Below are 27,894 nucleotides of genomic sequence, written 5' to 3' on the forward strand. Positions count from 1 at the left end.
TCTGATTGTCAAGGCAGTATTGACAGAAGCCGAACGAGTCAGAAGGCATTGGAATACGAAATGTTGGCGGTGAAGCCTCTAGAGCCATTTGCCCATAGACTTTGTGCATAAATATACCCTAAGCTGCCGACACATACAGCACAGGGACGTAATCGTACATGTACAATGATAACGAAATTGGACATATTATATGAGAATTCAAAATTGTGCCAGCGAAAATTATTTTCTAACCATAATTTGAGTCAGTTTGTTTTCTTGTAAATGAATAATTTAAGAGCCTTTTGTGCTTAAAATAAATTGATAACAGTTCATCTCATAATATTGTAGGGTGTACTGTTGTCGGGGTTCAATTTTATTTAATAAAAGGACAGACAAAATAACTTGGTGGCAATCACATAACATTCCAATGTCTAAATGGCTTGTAATCACTTCCTCAGAACAATTAGTCAGTGTAATAATTTGAGATTTACCTCAGTAATCTTGAACAACACTCAAATCTGGAGCCTCGAGTTTCATGGAGCCAGCCGGCCGGCCGTGAACGATCCACTACACTCCATATCTGCACGGCATGCAACTGCCTGCGCACGCGCATGACAGCGATGCCTGCTTGTGCGTGCATGCTGACCTCACGCTGACCCATGTCTCCACTGTAAACAGCGCCACCAGTAATTTACCTGAAACTCTACAATATAATGATTTGATGCTTTATGGGCTCCGTGCATGAACAAGAGAGGGCGCTTTTTGCAACACTTTCGAGAGCCCCTTGAACTTTAACAGTCACCGTGTTGTAGTAAACATTTGATAATTTAAAAATATAACAATCACTGTGTTGCAGTAAATAAATTAAACTTTAATTTCAAAAAGTTTAAAATGTAAAATTTGAAAACGAATACAGCATGTTATAATCAGCTTGACAGAAGCTCTATTTGTAAATTGGAGTCAGTTAATGTTTATAATTATGTTTGGTTTTTAAATATAAACACATTTTTGTTTCAATTTTCAACTGAAACGAATTCTTGCACAAAGAGCTATTCGGTGTATGCTGTTATGCTGCTCGTACCAACTGCAATATCGAATGGTGATCGGGGCGACTCATTTCATTCAAAAAAATAAACGGGAAGCATTATGGGTACCTTTACCGCCATGATTCATAAATATGCATTCTGCGCGCGCAAAGCGAGTCACCGGTGCTAACCTCGGCTCATGGTAAAAGCTGCATACTAGACAGCCCCTGGATAGGTTCATAGGTATGATAGGGATCTCTACATATCATCAGTCGATTGATATTTCGTTGTTGGTCGGCTCTGCAATGGCCAACATTTCTGTCGTCATTTCTTTCCCCTCAGCCTCCTTCTCAGGCTTCTTCTCGCCTGGTGTCTGCTCTCGCTTCAATCGCAGCTCCAGCAAACAGTACATGCCCAGGGCGAACACGAGGATGCACATGACGATTGAGATCACGTGGTAGGCACACATGGATTGTGGGATACCAAGGGCCAATATGGCGGCGGAGCCCAGGGACTGCCAGAAGCACAGATTGCCGAACGCTGCCTCTTGTTGACATACAAACAGCATTCCCAAAAGAGCTATATACAAAAATGGCAATAAAGATCAAAGATGTGCAGTCGTTTCGACTCAAAATGTGAACCTAAATTTGTAAGGTTACAGAAACTGTAAGTCAAGGAGATTAAACAAGTAATCACAATTCATCACAGGTCAACAAATCACAAGTCAAATCATGGGTCAATCACGTTTTTCACAAGTCATTCAGTCCCAAGTCAAGGGACGATTAAGCAGTCCCGAATCGGTGACACATTCCTTCATATATCAGCGTTCATTCACTGTCACCTTTCTGTGATCGACATGTGATTTGGCTTTTGCTGTGATTCTTTTGATGTCACTTGTGATTTGATTGATTTGTGATGTGAATTGTGAATGACGTGTTGTGACTTGTGATTGACTTGTGGTTAACTGTATTTGACTTGTGATCGACTTGTGATGTGACTTGTGAATGACTCGTAATTTGATTTGCGATGGCTTACTTGAGCTTATCGTAGCAATGCTTGCTCTCGCAAAGCCAACCGCCACAGCCATCAGAACGAGATGCCACAATCTGCCCTGGTCAGGGTCCCAGACCAACATGAAAACTAGTACCAGCAGGTAAGTAGCGCCCCCAACGATGAAGAGTGCAAACCTGCTGACGCACTTCATCAGCCGACCAATCAGGAAGGATGAGATGCAGCTGGAGACGGAACTGCCCATCATGACGTAGCCGACAACCTCGTGTGCAACCAACGAAAAACTATGTGACCAAAGTTAGTGGATACGAGCAGATAATTTCAGACCACTGCAATAACGGAATCAATACACTATTTGATTTACAAAATGCCTATCTACAGGGTCTATATACATGCTGAGGTTCAAGTCACCATACGTCTAACTTAACTTTTGCAGTGGTTAGTTTTAATTTGGTTGGCAAATTGCACAACATGTAAAACCGATAAATCCAAGCCTGTTTCGGTGAATCTTTCGGTTGTGCGCAGGCGTGATCATTCGGCATGTTAGTCTGGTTCCCAGACCAAACGATTCTGACTATTTCTGATGAATCTTAGGTCAGGTAGCCTCCGGTAATACATTGTACATGTATTACAATTTACGTCACGTGACTAAAACGGGAGGAATTCCTCCATTTTACGAAAATGTCCGAAGTTTGCCGAATTTTGTCGACAATCGGATAGCGCCCGAGTATTTCCGAGTATAATATTGTTTTAATTAACTGTTTATTGCTTATTAAAAACTTTTTTTAATGAGTTGATAATTAATATTCATTGCTTTTATTTAGAAAACTTGAAATTCAACGACAATTTTGTGCATCGATCGGATCGTATGCGCGAACTTTTTGCTTCGTCATGTACTATTTTAAATTTGACGACCGTTACTGAGATTTTCCAAAACTCGGTCTTCATTCGGTTCCGCCTGCTAACAGTGCTATTTGGGTGCCTAATTTTCAAGATCCCAGGTCAACATTAGTCAATGTTTTCTTACAGAAAAATCAAACTGTATTATCATAACTGTATGATATATGAAGCAAGTGATTTATTTTAAAAATTTGATAGGAACATTAAAAGCTTTAAGTGATAAAGCAAATTCGGAAACGAAGCCGAGCTTTGAAAAAAAGGCCGTCAATGTCGTCATGCCGGTTTATTTTTAGCCACGGAGGCTGCCTGACCTACAATTTAGACGTGTGGACGTCGAGAAAAATTGTCAGGTCGGGGAACCAGTCTATTGGCATGTCTGCTACCACCAAGAGTTCAAACCCACCTTTGTAAAATGGCCGCCCATTAACATCACATCCACTCCCAAGTACAACAGCGTTGGTATGAGCATTGCAATGCTCGGGTTAGTCATCAGGCGGAAGGTGGCGGCAAGCTTTGACTTGAGTAGGATTGAAGCTGAGTGATTTTACGTTTTTATTTCGGTCCTCAAAGTTTTCACGGAACACGGGCGCCGCCATCTTGGATTGAGTGCGCCCTCGCATGTTACTTATTTATTTATTTATTTTAAAATGAGGTCTCGGTCTCGGTCTCGGTCTCGGACTATGAGGTTTCGGTCTCGGTCTCGGTCTCGAATGGGGAATTAGTCTCGGTCTTGGTCTCGGTCTCAGACTATGAGGTCTCGGTCTTGGTCTCGGTCTAGGACTCTGAGGTCTTGACTCCAACACTATCGAGAGGGCCGTAATATTAAAGATATTACAATAAAGATCATGTATTGTGCCTACAAAGTTCAAGGCAGTGTTGATAGGATACGCCCTACGAGTCAGAAGGGATTGAAATATGAAAAATTAAATCAAACCTCTTCGTGACGTGACAATGGAAGGGAAGCCTAAAGAGTCATTTGCCCATAGAATACACGCATAAATACACACAGATACAACTTAACGGAGCGTCGCGATCCGATGTGTACACTTGGCTCGGTGATTATGATACTGAAACTGCGATCTTTAAGCTCCTTGTCTCAGGGCCTTATTGCCTTAATTATATACAAACAGCTAGTAAACAGAGCAAAACAAGAAAAGTATTGTATAGGATGGGACGTTGGGTTCTATAGGAATGGGTCAGTGTTGCTAGGCGCTCTCTGGTCGTAAAATAAAGTTGGTACAGACGATAACGGTACCTTGATTACGAGACTTTGCTTAATACGCGGATAGAAGTACAAAGTGGGATTTTCTTCTCTCCATTTCTGATGTATTTAATCATTACAATCAAATATGGACAGGCAGCAAGTCGTTTTGTACACGTCATTTTTAATACGCAAAGCACATCAACTGATCAACTAAAAAATTAAACGAGTGAATGTTTCTATGGTTTTTTTTTTATTTCACAAGCATGTTCATATTCACAAAGCGTATACAATCATTAGAATTATAATTGAACAATATTGGTAAGTATGTGCTTCAATGAGATAAATATTGCTTCCTCTTAGCTTCTTGTTATGGCAGCTCGGCATCAAATGAACATAACACTTTATGTGTTAATACTCATGTAGTTTTCTTCTTAATACAAATTGACCCTTAGTTTGAAATTAGGGTATTTTGATGACCCATACATCCTAGTAATCACGTGTCAAAATGATATAACTGAAAAAAATATTGTCTAAAACTATATCAATTAATATAAGATTGGAGGCTTTGCATGGTGGGGTATCGGTATCGTTTCGGTTTGCGGTAACACCATGTGGTAATAACTACTGCTTAGAAGATATTAGTTCTGAGAAGAACTTGTCCTGCTCATTATCAACTTTGCTCAGAACTAATATCTTCTAAGCAGTAGTTATTACCACATGGTGTTATATCAATTAACTTTGTTACACATAAATCTATACACGTATTTGTATTTAAATATTTTCCATATCGAACACCACAATTACAAATGCCAATAAAGATGTTGCATTACGGCAGCAATACACTACACACCTGATACTATTCACCTAAAGTATTATATGACTATCTGATATCGTGACAGTGACAGCAAAAAATACATCGGTTCATGACATGCTTAAACATAATTAAGCAAAGACTACATTCAACACCAGTTCATACTTTTTTTTCTTCTTTTTTTTCTTTTTTCATTTATATATTTATATTTACATTGAATACTATTTATTTTTTGTGTAGACATTTCGAGCATGGGTTGGCAGGCTTTAGGGCTACAGTGTTTCAGTACACTTTTGTTTACCCTGGTCGGTTTGGAATGTTATATTGTTTTTGTTTTCTGTCCCTCTATCTCCTCTCCCCTGTCAAACTGTCCACCCTCCCTTCCCTCCCCCTCCCACGACCCATTCCTACTCGCATTCTTCAGTCTTGTCTGGTCTTACTTTTCAATTTCCAATTTTTGTTTACTTTTTACTTTTTATTTGCATTGTCAATGTACCTTTGTTCATTTGTTGGCCGAATAAATAATAATAATAATAATACTCGGAACGAAAGCGAACGCGACCTTGTGACGTCATGCCAAGTTTTCCCGCCGGGAATTCGCAAAAGTTGAACACATTTCAACACCACGGCATTTCGTAACGAATGCTTTCCTTACGTCAATTGCGCTCTGCAGTTGCATACGTGTAAAGTATGAACCAGTCTTTAATCTAAAAGTTTGATCACTAAAAGATTTGAATTTTCAAGATGGTTTACCACTAGCCACTTCAATTTTTCTATTTTATCACGTTTTAACAATTCAAATGTATTTATGTAGAACACTGCATGGAAACGTTCTATATTGTACTGAAGATTTACGATTATTACACAATAAACAGCCTAATCTTAATATATACAATAAAAAACAACTATGCAACAAAAGCACTGCAAAAGTTTAGACGTTTCTGTTTAGAGCGGAAATACTTTAATATATATATATAGGCGAAGCCAAGGCGAAGCCGAGGCGAAGCCGAGGCGAAGCCGAGGCGAAGCCGAGGCGAAGCCGAGGGTGCTATGCGTCCCCGAGGGTGTTAAAAACGTCATATCCCACATCACACCAGTCAACAACTGTTTTGTCATACCTCTGTCTTGATGATGTGTTTTACTTGTTTTTCTAAGGGTGCATTTCCGAAGTTCTGAAGGCCTAGGCACCGTTACTAGAGTCAATCAAAACGTAAACATAATCTTAATGCCGCTCGTCGATGGCCGCCAAATTAAAGTAAATATCGTCTGCAAATGCACTGCTCCCTCACTGCTATACATTATATTGTAGAACGTGAAAGTACTGCGGGGTACCAGTGAGTACAAGTATAGTCTGGTTTAAACGCGGTCCGCACATAATGGTTTGGACTGTGGGGCGGGGACTAGTCTACATGCATGTGATATCACAATGTGATATACAACGGGAGTGTGCCATGCATATTTATCGCCCGGTCAGGTGATCGTCCTGGGCCAATGAAAATACAGTATAAAGACAAAGGTACGACAAATATATATACTTTACTTTTATTATTCATTAGGTGAATTTTTTTTTCAAATTTTTGACATTTTTTGAATTTCAGATAATCTTGTTTATATTGCACTCCACGTAGGAAACTTGGCGATAATAGATTCATTAATTTTAATATACATTGTAAACATAACCCTAATGTATAGGTTTTCCCGGCTGTTTAAAAACATATTGCATTCATATTCACCAACTCTAACATTCAATTTCGTCCGGGCAAAGTTTCACACCCGTTATCAAATTCAATTAAGTCATTTACCATTCAATTTCAAAGTTTGATCAGCCTCTTTAGTCACCTGCTCGAGAATATTCGCCATCACAAAGCTGTTGCCGAATGGCAGCATTCAGAGATCAAAATCGTCAGTTATATAAATCAATCACACGATTTGAATTTCTGAATTACGTCTTCGGCGTAGATGAGACAAAATTGAATAACCCGAGAAGAAAGTGTGTGCTTATTGTTTCAATTTGCTTGAACTGAATTTGAAATTGTGTGACAAAAGACGAAATTGAACTTAATCGATGTTGATTAACCAATTTGAATATTACAAACAGTAAATTCGAATGACAAACTTTTAAAATAGCCGGTAAAACCTATATTTTTTCAGAGAGATACTTCTTAAGTTCAAGACAAAACAACTCATTAGATTCCGTAGTGGTTATTCTAAATCTTCAGTGTATCCTTACTTTGTGTAAATATTCCTCCTACAAATCATGGTATTTATTATCAACCTTAATATTATCTACCGTCACATTTACTTTTATATAGAGTGAAATTTTGTCAGCGCTATCGGAGAGAATCACCTGAATGCTTCAGTTGAATTAACCACGGCGACATCCAAGCAGCTCCAATCGCAGAGCTACAACTATCTGCCATGCAGTAGGCTCAATGCGCACTACCGTGGCGACCACACTCTCATCAAACAGGTTAGTGACCGGGGTGTCGGCATCAGTGTTACCGATGAACACCTGAAATGAATCCCAATGCAATCAACGAAGATTTGTATAAAAATAGCCTACTTGTAGTGAAGTCTAGGACCAAACTACAAAAAAGTGGGCATTCTTAGCTGACGGGGTCTTCCTTCGAAACAGAATTTCAACAAACCGTAATAAAATAAAGTAAACTGCTTGTTTGGGTGGGCACTCACTTTTCTGATCATTCTCAGCCATGTTATAGACATTATAGACATAAGTTTCTGTTTCAGCTTCAGAGCATTTTGCTATTTGGGACCAAAATCTGGACTAAATTGGACTAAATTGGTTTTGTTTCAGCGTGTGAAATTTTTCGAGGACGAAATTGAATGATGGAGTTGGTGAATTTGAATGAAAAATCTTTTAAAATAGCTGAAAAACTAATCAAAAGCAGGACATGCTTTTTTGTTCACACGTGGTATAATCAGACACGATTTCAGAATGGCCAAATGGTAGCATGAGCATGAAACCGTACAAAGTCGTAAATAATGAAGTTATCATATTGCGATAAAAGCCTTTACAAAATATGAGAAAAATAAACCTTTACATTTTCTTTTCAAAACTGTTTTACGAACGAAAGTTAAATGCAGCTTACAGCAAGACTTAGTAAAGATTGATGTTTACCTTGACGTTTCCGTTTCCATCCGTCACGTGTTCACGGTCGGATGAGGGCTGCTTCTTATACGCTACCTTGTACGCAGTCACATACCTACTGTAGCTGCCTTGTGTGATGACGCCCGTCACCACTGTACTCTGGACGAGGTCCACCTCGATCCAGGGATAGGCGTCGTCACTGTATACAGAGTGAAGAGAGGATGAGGAACAATGAAATAACGATACTCCGCAAATCAGCTTGTGGAATGGATTTGAAAATCAAATATTATTTTTGAAACTCGTTACAGTGTGCAATTCAAATGCGCATGAGTCCGGGTTGGGCTTTGGCCGGGGATGATAACTTTTTTATATAATGGAAAGGAGAACCATTGCAAAAAAGAAAAACAATGCCAAACAAAATAAAACAAAACGTACAGAAACGTACAAAACCCCACTGAGGCAATTAGATGTTCATTAATTAAACACATTCAGGAGGGTTTTGTGGCATTGTAATGATACAGAGTGAATATGAGAGTGAAGTGTCAGGTGTGGTATTTCCCTTTGATACCTACCTCGAGGCTAACCATCCCTTGTCATTGTTGAGGCGTGCCTCCCGGGCTGGATATGTATTGCTCAGAATACTGGACGCCGTAATGCGATCATCTTGGATTGTCCCGTCCTCCATACCAAGGGGTTGCGGACTGGAACACTCTTTTGGCAACAAATTAGTAAGCAAATGAAATATTTATTCATGTTCATAGTTTTATAAAAACAGTGATATTGAGAGAATGATAGTTTGATCGTAACTGCAAATTTTACCATACAAACATTAGATTGATAGTAGGGCCTCGTTATTGCAAATAAGAAAAAGCCCCCCCCCCCCACTCCCTCGAATTTGGCGGTCAGAAACATTTTGAATTTGGGAGAAAAAACAATGAGCATGACAATACACCAATGGTTTTTCCGTTGTTTATCTTTGTTGGTTTTCTTGGGGGGGGGTTAACAAAAACACCTAAATGGATTTTTTTCAATTGGGAGGAGTTGGGTAATTAAGCAGCTTTCGATGAAACTTGATTAACGGATAAAAAAAAATAATAAATGTTCAAACTCAATGCAATAACCTTGTAATAGAACAGATCCATATGCTTATTAGTCAAACCTACGCTTTGGGATATCTTAACCCTGCGCAGAGTGACCTCCGTACCTTGGGTACGCAGGTGACCGAATTTTTTTGGGGGAAAAATGAGGGCCAATGACGGTCACCTTCCATCTAACCCTCATTCAACCCATGCCAAATCAGCTGGTTCAATGAACTTTGCAGCCAGGGCTTCACCCAAGCCGTCTCAACAAACTTTCGACCAGGCCTCCTGCCAAGTCTCATTGAAACATATACAAACACCTGTAACTTGACACAGCCATCTCCCTTCATAGCCGCAAACCACAGCCGCCAGTCAATTATCTTTTAAGTGCACTGTCTGGCAACTGCCTGGACACTGTCTGGCAAGTGGCTTTTTTGTTGTTTTGACATGAATAGGGTCTTGCGTAGTGCGGGGAAGTACCTGTGGCCCAAAGGGCCACCGTTGGCGAGTTCTGATAAACATTTTTTGTAAACGCTCAGCAGTGTTAAAACGACTTAAAATTAGGTATGTTTCCACGAGTCAGATAAGGTTTCTCCATACCAGTTGGGGTAGGTTTCTCCGTACCAGCTGAGGTAGGTTTCTCCGTACCAGCTGAAGTAGATTTCTCCGTATCGGCTGGGGTAGGTTTCCCCGTACCAGCTGGGGTAGGTTTTCCCGTACCAGCTGGGGTAGGTTTTAGATTGATTGTAGGGCCTCGTTATTGCAAATATAAAAAAGCCTCCCCCTCCCTCGAATTCGGCAGTGAGAAACATTTTGAATTTGGGAGAAAATTCAATGTGCATGACCATGCAACAAAGGATTTTTCAATCTTTTCTTTTTTTTTTTTAATTTACTCTGGAAGTTGCTAGACTTAATGACAAGTCGTTAGAAACCCGTATTTTGTCCTTGAACTTCAGTCGAGCTCCATCGGCGCGGCTGGTATACGACTAGTACCTAATCGGCGGGGTTGCGACAAATCTAACGACTTGACGATTACGTTCTAGCAACGTTATTCATATATGCAAGCAGTGCAATACATATGCAGTGCATTTTTCCGGTGAGATCCAATCGCGCACCGCTATGCAAATGAGGCCTCATTGATTCATTCCGTTACATGTGGAGTTCATCTCAATACGTCAGGGACATGTTTGCAGTTCTGGCGACGTTTTAACGACCAGTACACTCAGCTTGCTCAATTGTGTATAGAAAAGAAATGTATCATTGTGATATACTTGATTTATTTGAGTCGTGTATGCCCTTTAATGAGTTTTGTGATGTTACACAACACAAAGTACAAACCCTCGAAGTAATGAGAATGATCTTCCGTGCCGGCCTAGAATACACTCTGGACTCTGAACCAATCAGTCTAGTGCTCCCATAGAATTCGCAAAATATCAAAATCAAAATACTCCAATATGTTGTGTACAAAATTGAAAACGTTTTCTCCAAGTCGGTAATTTATCAAAAATAGTCAGCATCATTTGGTCTGGGAACCAGACTGCGCGCATTGCAGCGATATTTTGCGTGCGTGGAGCCAGTAACCGGTACCGTACGCAAAACAACTACCGACTTGGCACCAAGTCTAGGGAGTTGCACGAAAACACCTAAATGTTTTGTTCGAATTGAAAGAGTCGTGTAACATTTTTGAAGCAAACAAGCAAACAGGAAACATATCTCATTTTAGCGGTCGTTTAACGTCATTTGCAGCCTTCGATGGACCTTGATATTCGGTAAACAAAAAAGTTCGATCTCAATACAACACAAACCTTGTGATAGAAAATATCCGCATGCTTGTTTGTCATACCTAAGATATGGGTGATCGTAGGACGACTTACCAGCTGGGGTGGGTTGCCTCCTTCCCGGGCAACGCTTCCGTATCTCTTGCATGACTTGCTTCATCCAGTCATCCGGATTATCAGGATCAGGTTCCGGTGGGGGACCGGAGTAACACACCCTCTGCTGGCTCTCCACACCAACCAACAGCACTTTGGAATTAATTAAATTAAAACATAGATGCAAGCCAATAATGCCGTGATGGTCGCTCTATAAAACAATGTGGCTAATAAAATATCAACTTGGTATTTTTACAACTATACGACAATCAGAAGGAAACAATGTATGTTTCAGGTGTGAGACTACTGCATTAGAGGCCATTCAAAACGTTTGATGTTTTTAAAGTTCGAGATTCACTTCTATTTTCAATTAAAAAGATAGAACATAGCTCTTTTGACTTGCCAATTCAACTTTGTGCATGTGTTCCAATTCGTAAACCCTTTGCCCATTCCGCACGGGTACAGTATGCATTCGGTACATGTACAACATACCGTGTATTGTGTAAAAGTCCATCGGAGCATCATATGCATGGGGACCAGTAAAGTTAGACTTAAAACATGCGTAAAATCAGTGCGCCGTGCAAATGTAGTGAGATACCAGGTTCATTGGTTACGATATAATCGCGACAACGAAATAAACGTACTTGTGTTCAAGACTACTTAGGCAACCTGCATGCATGCACATAGTATATCTGCGTGCAATGAACTGCAGCGCCCACACGTCTGGAAACCGCAAGTTGAATGTGAATAAGGCCAAAAAAAAAGTCTCCGGTTTCTGGTATGGAGCTTGCCCAAAAAGTGGTGCGGCGACGCGGCTTTTTTTCTGTTTTACCTGGTTTTTTTTGCTTCAAATGTCAGCTGATGACTGCAAATAATGCCCGACTAAACTTAGTGCAAATATATGGGAGTCCAGAGAGGCCACATAAAGCTTATTATCGATCATAGCCCCATCTGAAAACACGTTAATATTGTGCAGCAGCAGGATTCCAGTCAAACCAGTGAGTTTGGCGGTTTTGAGACATCATCTTTTATTGAAAAAAAAAACGTTTTCGTTTTGCCGACGCGCATGGCTACGGCGACGCGCGCGCAAACCAGAAACCGGAGACTTTTTTGGCCTAATGGGAGTCATTACACTTCTTTACACCAAAACGAAATATATATCTTTTTTTAAAAGCGAGCTGATACTTATTATTACCGTTTAGAATGGACTTGTTGTACGTGTTTCCAGTTGGATTCCCTATACGTACGGGAATGCCGTCCCTCCCCCCCCCCCCACATCGATAGTTTTGGCCAGAGGGCTCCGATGGCGTTGTTCCGCAATAATTTGTCAAAGTGTACGTATATATATTGTTTTCGTATATGTTTTCCAGAGAGGGGTAAAACATTGTGTGGACGTGGGCAAGTCCATAAAAGGTCGCAACTATTTATACTTGGTTTATATGGACATCTTTTGTTGGGAAGTCCACACAGTGAATGTAATGCTTGTACACATTTGTGTCGTCGTGGAGTCATTTCTTTGTTCCTACATGCACCTACACAGTAAGTTGCCGTGTCGCGCGTAGCTGGTCGCATTTCTCGTCCACACAAACTGACTGCAACGCGAGGCTAGCGAACGATGGCTGCAAATAACGCTACAGAAAATCCGCGATTTTCATGCCAAACCCTAACAGATCCACACAAATAAAGTTGTTTTAAGTATTAAAAGACCTACTACATTGGGTCGATTATTACGTACGGAAACGTATTACCGCCACACATTTATTTATTTTTTTCACGTACGTACGTGATAAGTTTCACGTACGTACATGATAAGTTTTCTGTTTCACGTACGTACATGATAAGTTTCACGTACGTACATGATAAGTTTCACGTACGTACATGATAAGTTTCACGTATGTACGTGATAAGTTTCACGTACGTACATGATAAGTTTCACGTACGTACGTGATAGTTGACATGCCGCGACTAACTGAAACTAAACGCTAGTCTGGTACGTGAAACTTATCACGTACGTACGTGAAACTTTTCGCGTACGTACGTGAAACTTATCATGTACGTACGTGAAACTATCACGTACGTACGTGAAAAAAAAAATGTGTGGCGGTAATACGTTTCCGTAAAATATATCTCATAAAAACGAACTTCGACAAAACATATCTCGTAAAAACGAACTTCGACAAAATATATCTCGTAAAAACGAACTTTGGGGAAAATGTATCTCATAAAAACGAACTTGGGAAAAATATATCTCATGAAAACGAACTTGGACAAAATATATCACGTAAAAACGAACTTTGGGAAAAAATATATCTCATAAAAACGAACTTGGACAAAATATATACTTGATGGCACTACAGGGCTTTCGTAAGTGATAGTTCTCAAGCCTGCAAGTCGCTCTTTTACACGTGGCATCCTTCCACTTTCCCAGGCAAAGAGGACCCATTTTTCAACCGAAATTTTAGCAAGCGTGACCTCAGATGGAAGCCCAAAAACCATGGAGTTCATGTCTATGAGTGGGAAATGTATCATGAACTGCGGAAAATCAACATCACCAAATCAGCTGGACCAGACAATATTCCTAATAAGATCATTAAAGAATTTGCATGTGAATTGAGTTTCCCAATCACAGATATTCTAAATTCCTCTCTTAAGGAAGGAGTGGTCCCACAGGTTTGGAAAGATGCTATTATTGCACCAATCCCAAAAGAGCTCCCTGCTTCAATTGATAAGTTGAGACCCATATCACTTACATCACAATTTTCTAAAATTGTTGAAACTTTCATATCAAGATGGCTGCTCCATGATATTGCTGGAAATCTTGATCAACATCAGTATGGTAGCCTTGGCGGGTCATCCACAACACATTTTTTAGTTGATCTGCTGAATGTCTTTTATAAAGGTAGTAATCAACCCAAAACAACAGGCACTCTAGTGTTAACAGATTTTTCTAAAGCATTCGACTGTGTTGATCATACAATCGCTGTGACTAAACTGATCTCCCTTGGAGTTAGATCTGAAATTGTTCCATGGATCATTAGCTTTCTTTCGTGCAGGCGTCAGAGGGTTCGTTATCAATCAGCCATTTCTGATTGGGAACACCTTACATGTGGAGTTCCTCAAGGGACAAAACTTGGTCCAATTATTTTTTTGGCCACCATTGATGACGCCTGCGCTGACTCCGTTGGTCACAAATGGAAATATGTCGATGACCTCAGCTTAGGTGAGATCAGATCAGTCAATAGCCATTCTCTTATGCAAAATAACATGGATGATTTGTTTCATTGGTCTCAGGCTAACAAACTTACGCTTAATCCATCAAAGTGTAAAACTATGCAATTTCACTTTGGGAAAAATCCCCCCGACCCACCTTCTTTAAAGGTTGGCGATAACATAGTTGATGTTGTAGCACAAACAAAGTTGTTAGGAGTTTGGATTCAGAGTGACCTTAAATGGAGCACCCAGGTCCAAGAAATGGAGCACCCAGGTCCAAGAAATGATCTCTAAAAGTAGTAGACGCCTCCACATCCTTAGCCGTTTAAAAAGGTTTGGTGTTCCCAGAAACGATCTTGTAACAATATTTACTACTTATGTTCGTCCTGTCTTAGAATACGCTGCCCCTGTGTGGCACTCTGGTCTTACATCAAATCAAACATCATATATTGAAGCAATCCAAAAACGGGCATTTAAGATAATCTTGGATCAGGATCACTCCACTTATGATCATGCATTGTCTAGATTTAGTATGTAAACCTTGGCTAACAGGAGGGAAGATCTTTGTTTACAATTTGCCAAATCTTGTGTTGCTTCTGATCGTTTTAAGAGTTGGTTCCCCCTAAACAGTAGAGTTCATGCCATGGAACTAAGACAAAGACGACAGTTCATTGAACGTAAAATAAAGGTGGAAAGGTACTCCAAAAGTACTGTCCCGTACCTTACAAAACTACTAAACGCATGTATGCGCACTTGATTGTCAACAGTTTTATAATAATCACATTACCTAAACAAACACGGAAAAAAAGAAAAAAAAATCCCAAAAATTAACAAATTATATAAAAAAAAACTCTCCAGGATATATACCACCCCTAAATTTCAACTGCCGGTTGGATTTTGAAAAAGGCTGGACCATTTTTATTTTTTTTTATTTTATTTTATTATTTTATAGTGCCGTTTGTTTTGTTTTTTTCTTTCTTTTTCTTGTTTTCACAATCTGAAAATGTTAATGTGATTTTAATGTTAAGTAAGCTTTTAAATGTATTGTTCATCTTTTTGGTCAAAATTTGTGTGTGTGTAATTTTAATTAATAATGTTTTAATGGTGTTTTTATATAAGTGAAAACTTTTAATCTTTGTACATTGAACCGCAATTCGGTCTCTTGACCGCGAGAGTTCGATAAAAAAATAAATAAATAAATGAAAAAGAGTTGATCATTGGCTATATAAACACAATTCCACTATTTTGAAAGCCAGACGTTCTTCATTTTCAAAAGAAGTTGTGGGGGGTTTACTTTCTATGCTAATGACCTCGCGTAGAAATTCTAACTTAAATTAGTGCAATTGATCAATTTGCGTTTACACGCAAATTGATGAACTCTCGCAATAGTTTTCATTTTGCAACCGGCAATTTGGACCGAAAAAAAGAAAAGGCTCCTGCAAGTGTTTCACACGTAAATGAAGCGTACACTATCCTCCACCTACTGAACCTTGACATTTCTTTCAGTTTGCTTTAAGAATCGTTTGTAAACCTACAAACAACTGGCCCTCGCTTTTTGTTACTATAAAGTATCATTTTTGTTTGACGCGACGTCAAACAAAAAAACAACACTTTAAACAACACTTTTAAATTGGTCAAATACAGAAATATTTGGTATCAAAATAAAATTTAAACTTTTCACTTGCGTCGTCATCTTGGCCGATAGTTGTACATCCGAGTAGTTGTCGGTGTTTTGTGTAGTCTCGAATGCAGTCTCGTAAAATCTCGCGTAGGCTTTCGGGCATATGCGTGCGTGACCCCCAAACAAGAAACTGAGGTCAAACAGGGCTCCGCGTGTGACACGGCCACTGACTGTACATACATGCAAAACGAAGAGCACCCTCTTTGGTCATATGGTGACAGTCACATGTTGACACCCCCTCCTCCTTTCAACAGGTTCCCAGACCCAAAAAAAATCATCTTGGGTGAGGTAGCCACCAGGCGGGTATAAGATAACCTATACTCAGACTTGAATTGAAGGACAAGGGAAACAAATCACTGTGTTTATGCCACAACCACAGACAGAGGAGTGTTTTATTCCGGATACCAAAGATAGGGCAAACCGGTTGAATTGTCAATTGTAATTGTTTTGTAATAATAATGGGCAACACCAGGCCCGACCAGAAAGGGCAACACCAAAGGCCCAAAGCCACAGCGGCACACATTAATAACGAACATTTTACAGACATTACGAAATGGAGTTCACATGTGAGAACCGACATAATGTTATAAAACACATAACACGTGGGCAACACCAGGCCCGACCAGAAGTGGGCAACACCAGAGGCCCAAAGCCACAGTGGCATACACGATATACCTGACAATAAATGAAATACATGTATGAAAATGAGATATATGGCCATTAATAAAAAATTAAACTTGAATAATAAAAATTAGCTTCCCACTAATGTTACATTCAGTCAGGAAAACGAAGCCTCGGGAAAATTGAGAGCGCTACGGCAAGTATCACATTTGCCTAACAAAATAGAAAAACAAGGGATTTAACTGGTTTCATTTGCCCCATAATCTGAGAAGTTAAGTTACTGGCTGGCTGTATCCTAAAAAATGCCACCCGCGCAAAGCGCGCCCACCAGGCTAGGAGACAGACAGACCAAGTTACTAATCAACAAAGTCTAGCATGAAATATAAGACAAAATAAACTGCCGCAAAGTGGAAGTGAAAAAGTGGTTTCCCGCTGGGGATAAGTGGACTCAGTCATACTGAAATAAAGCAGAATCAGATCACTGAAATTGTGGGTGATGAAGGCAAAGGGGCGTGTGGTAGTTTAGCACATTGAGACCGCGCCCATCTATTAATTGTGTGGCGTTTGTGTTCTAATGCTGGCTGCAAGTGAGCACCAAAATAGAAGACCTGCGGTAAAATGTCGGAGCATACAATAGTCATAGTGGGACACCAGGCGGCACAGTCCCTAAGCATGACTGCAACCCCCTGCCGAAGGGCATACGCATCAATTTTGACGAGGTCGTTAGTACCCAAATGTATAATCAACATTGCTGGTGGAGGAAGGCTTTAACCCAATATCAGGTCATAAAGATCTGCAACGCCAGCCCCACCTTTACCATGCCAACACATATTGACTGAGAGATCAAGACGACTCTCTGCCCAGCGAATGATGGAGTCACCAATGATCCAAATGGGATCTAGAAATAATTGTAAGCAAATTGTATACAGCCAGGACTAGACCGGACTACCAAAGTGGGACAATATTCTGGCAATTGCTAGTCTAGGCTAGTTGGGGCGCGGTCCATTTCCTGCCGCACCTCAATACTGCAAAGTGGTAAGGGGCGTAGATAAGATAAAAATGCATCTGAACGCCAGCGCCCCATCAACTGAATATCAGTGTTGGTCACCCCCATATGCGACGCAGAAGATGCAGCCCCGATGCTAAAAGAATGATCTTTAATGCGGACTTCCTCGAGTCCCATAAACCCTAGAGCTTTCTGCAAGACCGCATTAAACTGATACTGTGTGAGTGGACTCCCATCAAAGTGACAGAAATATGGACCTAAAATGCAAGGGCGCACAGAAGAAAACTGTAATAATGCTGACACAGGGCACAGGGACTGGTCAGAGAACTGCACTAAACGAACGCTCTGGGAAAGGCTACGCTGATTATTCTTAGATTTACGAAACTGTAGGACAACGGAAATGGACTGATCAGCCGTCGTGGGATGGGAAAAATGTACGTCATGATAACTCAAAACTGATTCATGAAGGCCCTGTTTAGAGCCAACTGCAAATTCGCTTACCCGCGTAAAACCGAAAAAGGCACTCAGAAAAACTCAGATTCAAACTCAGAAAAACAAACGGCAGACAGTGAATTAATAATACGCCCCAGCAAGGGCAGGGTAATTGGCAATCGAGAATCTTGAACCGGGCGAAGCCGGCGGGCATGACCCACTCTAGATACATATGTAGCGATTGTGGAGGAAGATAAACCCCGGAGAGAGAGCCATGCTACGAATTGGCGTATCTCTTCAACTGATGCAGACTGTTAGCCATACTCTGCTGCCGAAATTGACAAAACGCCCTCCAACCAGTAGCGTATGTTTTGTGCGAGTTCTCAGAAATTGATGCAGCTAGTAATCGTTCCACCTCGTCATCTACCAAACTTGTAGGAAAGGAGAAAGTTGGGTCATAACTTGGTCTGCATGAGGGGCGGCAAGGCGGAAACGGTCCATCCCCAGGTCTGCATGAGGGGCGGCAAGGCGGAAACGGTCCATCCCCAGCCACAAGATTGGTGTAATGTCTGGGCGGAATGGACTGCCCCAGGGTCTCGCTACAAATAGGGCGAGGTACTGAACATGCATTGTCTAAGTTATGTAAGTTCTCTTGAACTCGGGAGACTTCCAGAAGCAGCCCGGCTGCACCGCTGGTCATCAACCCGGTGGAGGTAGGCATGACTGGCAGACTTAACGCTGATGGCGGCATAATATTCAAAGCCGGAGGAGCTGCGCTTGCCGGGTACTGGTACTGGCTGGTTGTCATGGTGTTTGATGCCGCGTGGGAACACACCCTCGTACCGCCAGCCATGCTAAAATGGGCAGTCGCATTGGCGAGTGGTTGTAAGACCGGTGCACTCATGCCGCTCGAAAATACCGGCGCCGTAGGGATAAAAAATTGTCCCAGGATCCGCAGAGGAAACCGGAGGCACTACAAAGCACTCGTTCAGGGTGGCTGGTGTCACTCCTTCGGACAGGGGAAAACATTGGTGCGGGATCGTTGTCCTGGTGCTGCTGCCTTGGCACCCCGGCGACGCGCCGCCTGCACCACGGTAGCTGCTGCCCTCTTGTTGGTCTGCTTGCTGGCAGCGGAGCGTACGGTGGTGTCAGTAAAGCGAGCCGGCCGTCGGCGAGTGCGGTGTAGATCTCCGCGATTCATATCGTCAGACAATACCCAGAGAAAACGTCGAACCCACGGTTGGGCGATTAATTCCAACGAAAGGATATTTCGATTCCGATGAAGAAAAAACCCAAATTAACCAAACAACCGATTGAAAACTCCAAATAACCAAACAACGGGTTGTTTTTCACGGAATACAAAAATTTTGCAAGGAAACTTCCTCTGAGTCCTGTCTTAGTGACGGGCTGGGACCAAGTGACCATGTGCTTGCCTCAAGCATGTTCAAGTGACCAGAGGCCCCACATACCAAGATTGGCTATAAAATAGATTTATGATGATGATGATGTGATGGCATTCCTGTGCCCCCCTGGATGCCTGGTCAGGCCCCCCTAATAACCAGACATGCTGTCTCCGATGACCCACCCATCAATCATCATATGCAACAGACTCAGATCGAATATCCCCTTCCAGGCTGAGTATAAAACCTTTCATCGCGAATTGGTAAAAGGAGTTATCTGCCATGCATATTGCATTTTTTTAAGACGAGTTGATAATTAATATTCATTGCTTGCATAAAAAGCCTTGAAATTCCACAACGTTTTTGTGCATCAAGTATGCACTCATACAATGCGAGGGCGAGCTTTGCTGCGTCATTTACTTTGTGGAATCTGACGACGGTCACCTGTACGTGTATTCTAAAACTCGGCTTCGTCTTCATTTCGGCTTCGTCCACTATTTGGGTCCCTAACTAGAAGATTCCAGCTCAACATTAGTCAATTTTTCTTCAAGAAATATCAAACTTTATGATATATGATGCAAGTTTTTCTTTTACTTTGATCGAAACATTAAAAGCTGTTAATGTCAAAGCGGTAACGAGGCTTTGAAAATAGGCCGCCATATGTTTATTTTAAGCCCGGTGGAAGCTGCCTGACCTACAATTTCTAGACTTCCGGACGGAATTGTCAGGTCAGGGAATCAGACCAGACGTTATTCATGATCCGAGGAAACCATTTCCGATCATGTTCCCCGACTCTATTTCACAAATTGTAAACTGTTGAATAAGATGGTGCCAGAATACTCTATTTGGCGTCCCATCTTCAATTTCATTTATTTTAAAGCTAGCTTAAAACATAAGGGTATGTTTAATTAATTTTTTTTTAATGATTCATCAGAGCAATTTGGAATAAATCTTTCATTTCTACCCTCAAGTTTAAAAACTGAAGAATTTACTTAGCTTTGAATTTGATATGGTCGACATGTGAATAAGGTATACTGACAGAGTTGTAACCAAGTCAATTTTTTTCCAAGTCAAGTCAAGTCCCAGTTCAGATTTTAGCAAGTCAAGTCTCAAGTAAATTGTTTTCAAGTCAAGACAAGTCTCGAGTAATTTTTCTCTTAAATATTAGATGCACCCACTACGGGAACCAGTTGATGTGTTGGACGACGGAGCCGGAGTAGAGATGGGAATGGGGTTTGTCAAAGCGTGCATCATGTAAGGAGACTTAACAAAATATCGTACTTTCTCAAACACCTTATTTGTATGAAAAGTGTCCTAAAACGCAATTTGATATAATATTTTCAAACTTGTTCCATCAAAATGTTTGAAGGACGTCTGACAAAATGTCCTTCCGAACGTTTTCGTTTTTGGCATGATGTGAATTCTTGTTGCTTTATGGCGGATTGGGAGTAGCAGCGGTTTTCCAGTGATTTAAGCCCTCTTTGCATTTAGCACGCTGACGGTATAAACCACTTCATAGCAGAAAAGCTGATTGAAAGTTTTGTTAAAATGGGTTTTCTCATTTTCTGACTATCTGCTACCAATTTTCTGCTACCAGAAATTAAGCAGAATGAAAGTTTAGCTAAACCGCATTTTTCTACTTTTCTGATATTCTGCTATACATGTACCAGAAAAATACGCTTAACGTTAGTCCTTCACTGGCTTTTCTGCTGCCAGAAAAGCAGATCAAACATTTTGTCAGAAAGGCAATGAATTTCAGCAAAACATTGAATTTGCTTCAGAAAAGCAGAAAAGTAGAAATGCATTTTAACAAAACGTTCCATCAGCTTTGTTTCTATTCTGTTGGGCTTCTGGACCACCATAAAAGACCCCAAAAAAATGTTTGTACAGAATTTTAAATAATTTGAACAAAAATGTCAAAATTATAAATGAATTTATCCAAAATGAAACGACGTGCCCTTTTGAAGTCACCGTCGCGCTAACAAGTGAGGTTATATTTTGGATTATTTGCCAACCAACATTATTGCTCAATTGTAGAAAAATCGGCTGACGTACTTGGAAATAAGGATTGGGACACAATACTTCCGCTAGCCCGAAGGGACTTGACAGGGTCAATCTTGATAAGGTTAATCATACTAAAATCTTAACACTAAAATCTATGTATATGTTACCAGTTCAATTTTCAATTTCCGTGGTTACAAACTGGTAATATATGTAGCGGCCACCGTTTCGTTTCCAATTCTTTCTGTTTCAGCGCGCCGTTTAATTTATCAATATAACGTTCTGTTTTAACGGTTATGCCGGTGACCATAAACATACACAAATTATTTCTTGTCAAACCGACACAAATCACCAAATTCAATGGCGAACGACTATTGCAACTTGGGGTTTCATGTTGAAAAATAAATGGGAGAGATGCACATTGTATCCCCGATCCTGATCTAGCTAAGTTTGTCTGATATTGCCAAACAAACCAGTCTGAGGATGGACGTGCCACAGATAATAGATCATTAAATCTTACCTGCCATTGCTGACAACATCAGAACCAAAGCTGCTGCTCCGTCCATTGTCCAAGATGCAGGTGAATTCTGAGCACAATCCGCTGGGATGTATTTAACGACTCACACACCAACGCGAATTATACAAAAGGTAACTATACCCACGTTGACTACTGAACAACAATGGGAAAAGAGCCTCGACTTAACACTTTACTGGAACCTCTCTCTGATTAATGCAATGAACGACACAGACACCACACCAGCTTCGCATGTAGATTACTGCACGACGATCATGAGCCTGACCACTAAGACTAAACCTGATTGACGCAATGATCGAGACTCCGTTAGTGTTGATCGTATATCGCCGAGTACAAAACGCCACTCGCTCGCCTCAGCAGCTAAGCAGCCGCACACAACAAACAGCCTGACGTCATAGCAAGCCTAGCCAATCATAAAAAGAGCTTGAACTTGCCACGAAGGCACAAACTTTTCTGATTTTTTCAATCTTACAGTATGGGTGGAGCTAACGCTGGAAGCGGGTAACGTTACAGCCAATGGGTACAGCCTTTAAATTACAGTTTCCAGTTTTAACAAAATAGCGTCTGGAAATTAACAAAATATCGTCCTGAAATTGAACAATAAAGACCATCGTGGTCATAAACAGTCACGAATCGATATGAAATGCTGCGGCACCGGGTACGAACGGAAACGGCTTCTGGTAATAAACACAGAATCCTCAGCAGCAATCAAGGTTGGTCTAGATAATTACACAACCGCGTATACAACGAACCTTTAGAAAACGATACGTACCGAGAGGGCCGTAATATTACAGATATTGCAATTAATATAGTTTGCCTCTGATTGTCAAGGCAGTATTGACAGAAGCCGAACGAGTCAGAAGGCACTGGAATACGAAATGTTGGCGGTGAAGCCTCTAGAGCCATTTGCCCATAGACTGTGTGCATAAATATACCTATATGCTGCCGGCACATACAGCACAGGGACGTAATCGTACATGTACAATGATAACGAAATTGGACATATTATATGAGAACTCAAATTGTGCCAGCGAAAATAATTTCTAACCAGAATTTGAGTGGTTTTTTTTCTTGCAAATGAATAATTTAAGAGCAATTTTGCTTAAAATAAAGTGATAACAGTTCATCTCATAATATTGTAGGGTGTACTGTTTTCGGGGTTCAATTTTATTTAATAAAAGGACAGACAAAATAACTTGGTGGCAATCACATAACATTCCAATGTCTAAATGGCTGGTAATCACTTCCTCAGAACAATTAGTCAGTGTAATAATTTGAGATTTACCTCAGTAATCTTGAACAACACTCGAATCTGGAGCCTCGAGTTTCATGGAGCCAGCCGGCCGGCCGTGAACGATCCACTACACTCCCAACCTCGTCCCCAAGGTGTCGAGCAGTACGCGCCCACTACTACCTGCTCTCTCACTCTGGTATTGGATCATTTGCATGTGCAAGATTTTTGCACACGTATGCAAATGAGGAACAGTCTGGTGCCTAGATAAGCGTTACACATTAGCGTTTGTTTTCGTCAATTCGTAGCAGCGCGAGCACGGCGTGAGTTACGAAAACACGATTTTTGAAATCAAACTGTTACGATCTTATCAAGACAACATGCAGTATCATATTTCACATTAATATGAGCAAATTGGAAAGGAAATTAGTATTTTCGAGAAGGCGTGGACGAATGATTGCGAAAACACGTACTGCACGTTGTGAATATATTGCACCAAGTACACGATAAAAATCCATTACTAGCCAATTGCGGTATCCAATCTGGATACAGGAAGAAAGTTTCCTATCCAGGGTTTACTATTGGAAACGCGGTTGGAAATAAAGTAAGCACTGTAGACGAGGTTGCTACACTCCATATCTGCACGGCATGCAACTGCCTGCGCACGCGCATGACAGCGATGCCTGCTTGCGCGTGCATGCTGACCTCACGCTGACCCATGTCTCCACTGTAAACAGCGCCACCAGTAATTTACCTGAAACTCTACAATAAAATGATTTGATGCTTTATGGGCTCCGTGCATGAACCGAGAGGGCGCTTTTTGCAACACTTTCGAGAGCCCCTTGAACTTTAACAGTCACCGTGTTGTAGTAAACATTTGATAATTTAAAAATATAACAATCACTGTGTTGCAGTAAATAAATTAAACTATAATTTCAAAAAGTTTAAAATGTAAAATTTGAAAACGAATACAGCATGCTAAAATCAGCTTGACAGAAGCTACATTTGTAAATTGGAGTCACTTAATGTTGATAATTATGTTTGGTTTTTAAATATAAAAACATATTTGTTTCAATTTTCAACTGAAACGAATTCTTGCACAAAGAGCTTTTCGATGTATGCTGTTATGCTGCTCATACCAACTGTATTATCGAATGGTGATCGGGGCGACTCATTTCATTAAAAAACAAAAATGAACGGGAAGCATTATGGGTACCTTTACCGCCATGATTCATAAAAATGCATTCTGCGCGAGCAACGCGAGTCACCGGTGCTAACCTCGGCTCATGGTAAAAGCTGCATACTAGACAGCCCCTGGATAGGTTCATATGTATGATAGGGATCTCTACATGTCATCAGTCGATTGATATTTCGTTGTTGGTCGGCTCTGCAATAGCCAACATTTCTGTCGTCATTTCTTTCCCCTCAGCCTCCTTCTCAGGCTTCTTCTCGCCTGGTGTCCGCTCTCGCTTCAATCGCAGCTCCAGCAAACAGTACATGCCCAGGGCGAACACGAGGATGCATATGACGATTGAGATCACGTGGTAGGCACACATGGATTGTGGGATACCAAGGGCCAATATGGCGGCGGAGCCCAGGGACTGCCAGAAGCACAGATTGCCGAACGCTGCCTCTTGTTGACATACAAACAGCATTCCCAAAAGAGCTATATACAAAAATGACAATAAAGATCAAAGATGTACAGTCGTTTCGACTCAAAATGTAAACCTAAATTTGTAAGGTTTACAAAAACTGTAAGTCAAGGAGATTAAACAAGTAATCACAATTCATCACAGGTCAACAAATCACAAGTCAAATCATGGGTCAATCACGTTTTTCACAAGTCATTCAGTCCCAAGTCAAGGGATGATTAAGCAGTCCCGAATCGGTGACACATTCCAGAATATATCAGCGTTCATTCACTGTCACCTTTCTGTGATCGACATGTGATTTGGCTTTTTATTGACTGTGATTCTTTTGATGTCACTTGTGATTTGATTGACTCGTGATGTATATTGTGAATTACATGTGTTGTGACTTGTGATTGACTTAGTGTTAATTGTATTTGACTTGTGATCGACTTGTGACTGTGACTTGTGAATGACTCGTAATTTGATTTGCGATGGCTTACTTGAGCTTATCGTAGCAATGCTTGCTCTCGCAAAGCCAACCGCCACAGCCATCAGAACGAGATGCCACAATCTGCCCTGGTCAGGGTCCCAGACCAACATGAAAACTAGTACCAGCAGGTAAGTAGCGCCCCCAACAATGAAGAGTGCAAACCTGCTGACGCACTTCATCAGCCGACCAATCAGGAAGGATGAGATGCAGCTGGAGACGGAACTGCCCATCATGACGTAGCCGACAACCTCGATCCCTCGTGTGCAACCAACGAAAAACTATGTGACCAAAGTTAGTGGATACGAGCAGATAATTTCAGACCCCTGCAATAACGGAATCAATACACTATTTGATTTACAAAATGCCTATCTACAGGGTCTATATACATGCTGAGGTTCAAGTCACCATACGTCTAACTTAACTTTTGCAGTGGTTAGTTTTAATTTGGTTGGCAACTTGCACAACATGTAAAACCGATAAATCCAAGCCTGTTTCGGTGAATCTTTCGGTTGTGCGCAGGCGTGATCATTCGGCATGTTAGTCTGGTTCCCAGACCAAACGATTCTGACTATTTCTGATGAATCTTAGGTCAGGTAGCCTCCGGTAATACATTGTACATGTATTACAATTTATGTCACGTGACTAAAACGGGAGGAATTCCTCCTTTTTACGAAAATGTCCGAAGTTTGCCGAATTTTTTCGACAATCGGATAGCGCCCGAGTTTTTCCAAGTATAATATTGTTTAAATTAACTGTTTATTGCTTATTAAAAACTTTTTTTAATGAGTTGATAATTAATATTCATTGCTTTTATTTAGAAAACTTGAAATTGAACGACGATTTTGTGCATCGATCGGATCGTATGCGCGAACTTTTTGCTTCGTCATGTACTATTTTAAATTTGACGACCGTTACTGAGATTTTCCAAAACTCGGTCTTCATTCGGTTCCGCCTGCTAACAGTGCTATTTGGGTGCCTAATTTTCAAGATCCCAGGTCAACATTAGTCAATGTTTTCTTACAGTGATTTATTTTAAAAATTTGATAGGAACATTAAAAGCTTTAAGTGATAAAGCAAATTCGGAAACGAAGCCGAGCTTTGAAAAAAAGGCCGTCAATGTCGTCATGCCGGTTTATTTTTAGCCAAGGAGGCTGCCTGACCTACAATTTAGACGTGTGGACGTCGGGGGAAATTGTCAGGTCGAGGAACCAGTCTATCGGCATGTCTGCTACCATCAAGAGTTCAAACCCACCTTTGTAAAATGGCCGCCCATTAACATCACATCCACTCCCAAGTACAACAGCGTTGGTATGAGCATTGCAATGCTCGGGTTAGTCATCAGGCGGAAGGTGGCGGCAAGCTTTGACTTCAGTAGGATTGAAGCTGAGTGATTTTACGTTTTTATTTCGGTCCTCAAAGTTTTCACGGAACATGGGCGCCGCCATCTTGGATTGAGTGCGCCCTCGCATGTTACTTATTTATTTATTTATTTTAAAATGAGGTCTCGGTCTCGGACTATGAGGTTTCGGTCTCGGTCTCGGTCTCGAATGGGGAATTAGTCTCGGTCTTGGTCTCGGTCTCGGACTATGAGGTCTCGGTCTTGGTCTCGGTCTAGGACTCTGAGGTCTTGACTCCAACACTGTCGAGAGGGCCGTAATATTAAAGATATTACAATGAAGATACATGTATTGTGCCTACAAAGTTCAAGGCAGTGTTGATAGGATACGCCCTACGAGTCAGAAGGGATTGAAATATGAAAAATTAAATCAAACCTCTTCGTGACGTGACAATGGAAGGGAAGCCTAAAGAGTCATTTGCCCATAGAATACATGCATAAATACATCCTAGCCGGTACAGATACAACTTAACGGAGCGTCGCGATCCGATGTGTACACTTGGCTCGGTGATTATGATACTGAAACTGCGATCTTTAAGCTCCTTGTCTCAGGGCCTTATTGCCTTTAAATTATATAAAAACAGCTAGTAAACAGAGCAAAACAACAAAAGTATTGTATAGGATGGGGCGTTGGGTTCTATAGGAATGGGTCAGTGTTGCTAGGCGCTCTCTGCTCGTAAAATAAAGTTGGTACAGACGATAACGGTACCTTGATTACGAGACTTTGCTAAATACGCGGATAGAAGTACAAAGTGGGATTTTCTTCTCTCCATTTCTGATGTATTTAATCATTACAATCAAATATGGACAGGCAGCAAGTCGTTTTGTACACGTCATTTTTAATACGCAAAGCACATCAACTGATCAACTAAAAAATTAAACGAGTGAATGTTTCTATGGTTTTTTTTTTATTTCACAAGCATGTTCATATTCACAAAGCGTATACAATCATTTGAATTATAATTGCACAATATTGGTAAGTATGTGCTTCAATGAGATAAAGATTGCTTCCTCTTAGCTTCTTGTTATGGCAGCTCGGCATCAAATGAACATAACACTTTATGTGTCAATACTCATGTAGTTTTCTTCTTAATACAAATTGACCCTTAGTTTGAAATTAGGGTATTTTGATGACCCATACATCCTAGTAATCACGTATCAAAATGATATAACTGAAAAAAAATATTGTCTAAAACTGTATTAATTAACTTTGTTACACATAAATGTATACACGTATTTGTATTTAAATATTTTCCATATCGAACACCATA

At 40.7% G+C, this 27,894-nt stretch overlaps 2 protein-coding genes across 2 annotated transcripts; both read right to left on the reverse strand.

Annotated features, from left to right (window-relative positions):
• Positions 1 to 753: 753 nt before the first annotated feature.
• Positions 754 to 26,494, reverse strand: LOC119724168 (protein unc-93 homolog A-like). The gene is made up of 4 exons (XM_038195105.1): positions 26,480 to 26,494; positions 25,476 to 25,505; positions 2,040 to 2,277; positions 754 to 1,583 (listed from the first exon to the last, which is right to left on the reverse strand). Exons 3-4 carry the CDS (start codon positions 2,260 to 2,262, stop codon positions 1,273 to 1,275), a joined length of 534 nt encoding a protein of 177 aa, XP_038051033.1. The 5' UTR covers positions 2,263 to 2,277; positions 25,476 to 25,505; positions 26,480 to 26,494; the 3' UTR covers positions 754 to 1,272.
• Positions 7,296 to 8,742, reverse strand: LOC119724177 (retinoschisin-like). The gene is made up of 3 exons (XM_038195116.1): positions 8,612 to 8,742; positions 8,070 to 8,238; positions 7,296 to 7,442 (listed from the first exon to the last, which is right to left on the reverse strand). Exons 1-3 carry the CDS (start codon positions 8,722 to 8,724, stop codon positions 7,296 to 7,298), a joined length of 429 nt encoding a protein of 142 aa, XP_038051044.1. The 5' UTR covers positions 8,725 to 8,742.
• Positions 26,495 to 27,894: the final 1,400 nt, after the last annotated feature.

The sequence above is a fragment of the Patiria miniata genome, unplaced genomic scaffold, assembly GCF_015706575.1.
Source record: "Patiria miniata isolate m_02_andy unplaced genomic scaffold, ASM1570657v1 HiC_scaffold_1, whole genome shotgun sequence".
Lineage (NCBI taxonomy): Eukaryota > Metazoa > Echinodermata > Asteroidea > Valvatida > Asterinidae > Patiria > Patiria miniata.

Excerpts from the sequence above, each read along its gene's own strand:
- LOC119724168 (XM_038195105.1), bottom strand. The coding sequence starts at position 2,262 with ATGATGGGCAGTTCCGTCTCCAGCTGCATCTCATCCTTCCTGATTGGT. Across the intron at positions 1,584-2,039 it reads CATTGCTACGATAAGCTCAA|CTCTTTTGGGAATGCTGTTT; the intron begins GTAAGCCATCGC and ends TTTTGTATATAG.
- LOC119724177 (XM_038195116.1), bottom strand. The coding sequence starts at position 8,724 with ATGGAGGACGGGACAATCCAAGATGATCGCATTACGGCGTCCAGTATT. Across the intron at positions 8,239-8,611 it reads AAGGGATGGTTAGCCTCGAG|TGACGACGCCTATCCCTGGA; the intron begins GTAGGTATCAAA and ends CTCTGTATACAG. Across the intron at positions 7,443-8,069 it reads ATGGAAACGGAAACGTCAAG|GTGTTCATCGGTAACACTGA; the intron begins GTAAACATCAAT and ends GATTCATTTCAG.